The sequence below is a fragment of the Pinus tabuliformis genome, chromosome 5_2, assembly GCF_031772625.1.
Source record: "Pinus tabuliformis cultivar Carrire ecotype Pingquan chromosome 5_2, CPIR1, whole genome shotgun sequence".
Lineage (NCBI taxonomy): Eukaryota > Viridiplantae > Streptophyta > Pinopsida > Pinales > Pinaceae > Pinus > Pinus tabuliformis.
Genome location: NC_142306.1, coordinates 166579869 through 166582869, shown reverse-complemented (window position 1 = coordinate 166582869; position 3001 = coordinate 166579869). Strand labels below are relative to the sequence as shown.

Below are 3001 nucleotides of genomic sequence, written 5' to 3'. Positions count from 1 at the left end.
CTTGTGCAGCTCAGATATTTTGCCTCTAAGATCTTCTTCCACCACGCTGTAGGCCCTATGATCATCCTCCATACGATTTTAGCTCCAAGGGCTAAGTTTAGCAATCTTGGTGATCTGATGCCTAGTCCTCCTTTTTCCTGGGATTGGATTATATTCTTCTAGCTTACAAGATTGAATTTTTTCTTATCCGTTTTCCCTCCTTGCCAAAGAAAATGCCTGAGGGCTCTTTCCATTTTCTGATGGAAAACAGCTGGAGCTTGGTATAAGGAAAAACGATATATGGGAAGAGAAACTATACCTTATTTTAGAAGAACTAGTCGTTCTGCTGGGTTCAGCCACATGGTGCCCCATTGCTGCACTTTTCTCTTTATTTTGTCGAGGATTTGATTCCAGGTATCAGCTTTCAGCGGTCCCATACTTACTGGCATCCCTAAGTAAGAGAAATGGTTCCAGACTAGTTTGCAGGAAACTCCAAAAATGCTTGCAATGTTGTGGATGGTATGATTTGGTGTATTCCAACCATATATACAACTTTTTATCTGGTTGACCTTCCCACTTGAGTAATCCATGAATTGGTCCAAAATATTCTTAAAGCGCCTTGCTATAGTGGTGGATGCTCCTCCAATTAGGAGAGTGTCATCTGCAAATTGAGAATGATTGATATTCTTTGTTCCTTGCTCGATCTTGATGCCAGTGATTAGACCTATTCTCCAGTTATAATCCAAGGTTTGACTGAGAGATTCAGCCATAAGGATAAATAAGTAAGGGGATAGAGGGCAGCCTTGTCTGAGGCCACGAGATGATTGGAAGGCTGCACATGGTCTCCCATTAACCAAAGGGGAGATCCAAGGTTCCGTTATACAAGCTTTAACCATTGTGATGAAGGAGGGATCAAACCCCATTTTATGAAGAACAGCAAACAGGTAGGTATGTCTTACCCTATCGAAAGCATTTGCAAGGTCCAGCTTTAGAACAAACCCTTTCTCTTTTCTGCTTAAACTCGAGTGGATGGCCTCTTGCACAAGAAGGATAGAGTCAGTGATGTGCCTATTAGGGAGAAAGCCCCCTTGATTTTCAGAAATCAAGGATGGGAGATGAGGTTTAAGCCTGGATGCTAGAATTTTTGAAATTATTTTATATGCTGAGTTGCATAAAGAGATTGGCCGAAATCTTGAAAAAGTGGAGGGACGATTCTCTTTTGGGATTAAAGCCAGATAGGTGGAGTTGGTAAATTCCCCCATTTTGCCTTTTTTTAGAACCCAACGAATCATCTTTAAGAGATCTTTTTTAATCATCTGCCAATATTCTCGATAAAAGGAAATGGGAAATCCATCAGGTCCTAGAGCTTTATCTGGGTGTAAACTCCAAATTGCTGCTTGGATTTCTTCTTCTTCTACTTCTTTTCTGAGACTGCTGTTCATTTCTTGTGTGACTCCTTTAGGCAAATACTAAAGCATGCTTGAGTAATCCTCCGCGCCTTTGTCCTCAGTTAGAAGATTATTAAAATGCTTGGTAGCTGCTTCCTTTATAGAGTCCTGTGTGTTGTAACGGTTCCCTTCATTATCCATTATCATGCTCACTGTATTTCTGGCCTTTCGGACAGTGGCCTGCTTGTGAAAATAGGATGTGTTTCTGTCTCCCTCCTGCAACCAAAGTTGCCTTGATTTCAGTCTCCATTTTGTTTCTTCGTCTCTAATAGTTTGACTCAGCTGTGAGTATAATCTAGTTTCTTGTTTTTTAGCTTGCTGAGATAGCCCAAGCACTTCGATTCTTTGCTGCACTTCCTCTAGATCTTGCTTAAGTTTCTTTTTATTCATCTCAGGCTCTTGATAATTGTTCTTTGCCCAATTTTTTAAAGCCTGTCGCACTCTCTTCAATTTTGTCTCCCAGATATAATTTGGCGAACCTTCTACATGTTGAACCCAAGTCTGTCGCACCACATCTTTTGCAGCTGGGATACGGTTCCAAATGGCGCAGTATTTGAAGGGTATAGGCCCAAGCTGACAGTGACTATGAAGAGTAAGCGTTATTGGGTAGTGGTCGAAGGTAGAGACATTGAGGATGTTTGAGTGACCTGTAGAGAAGGTGGACAGATATGCTATGCTTATAAGGAACCTATCAAGTCGTTCCATGATATTGTCGGCACCAATCCTTTTGTTGCTCCAGGTGTACCTACGATTTTTGGGTTTGATATCGACTAGGTCGTGCTCCTGCATGATGGCCTCTAGTCGACTTCTGGATGGATCAGGAGTAAAATTTCCTCCTCTTTTTTCGTTAGCATGCATCACCAGATTTAAATCTCCTGCTATAATAAGATTGTTGTTCTGCTCTTCTTCTATACTTGCTTCCAATGTGTTCCAACACATTTCTTTCTCTTTGTACTGATTCGGAGCATATACATTATAAACTGTTACCTTTGAGCCTCCAGTTTTACTTTCTAAGGTAGTTCGAATCCAGTTCTAGTGAACGCTGGTGGAGTCACAGATCCATTTATTGCTATCCCATATAGTTAATATACCGCCTGAGGCTCCTCTTGCTTCGCTTGCGCATCCATTAAAATGCTTTTTCTGGCTAATTACTCTACTCATTTCTGATTGATCTTGCTTTGTTTCTTGAATCAGAACAATTTCAGGGTTTTCACTGTGAATTAAATCCTTGAGGGCAGCTAACTTGGAGGGGTGCCCTAAGCCCCTACTATTCCAAGATAGTATTTTCATCATGATTTACTGGTTACATGGAGAGGTGCTTGCCTCTCTTGGCCTTTGTTACTATTTTCTTTTTCCAAGTGTCCAAGGATGACAGACTCTATTGGAGTTTGGGTGCCCAGTGCTATGTCTTTCTGAGCATTTTCATCCCTCTGTTGCTTGGCTGATTTCCTACCAGGCCCTTGCTTTTTAGGGACATCACTGGGCGCTCCATGATCCTTTGAAGAGCTCCTGGTAATCCTTGAAGAGGGGGGATCAGGTGAGGGCTGCATGATGAGAGGAGGGGAAAGATGAAG

General features: G+C 41.8%; 1 protein-coding gene across 1 annotated transcript; it reads right to left on the bottom strand.

Annotated features, from left to right (window-relative positions):
- Positions 1-1448: 1448 nt before the first annotated feature.
- LOC149158075 (uncharacterized) lies at positions 1449-2366 on the bottom strand. Its single transcript, XM_089433869.1, has one exon. The coding sequence runs from the start codon at positions 2364-2366 to the stop codon at positions 1449-1451; it is 918 nt and encodes a 305-aa protein (XP_089289995.1).
- Positions 2367-3001: the final 635 nt, after the last annotated feature.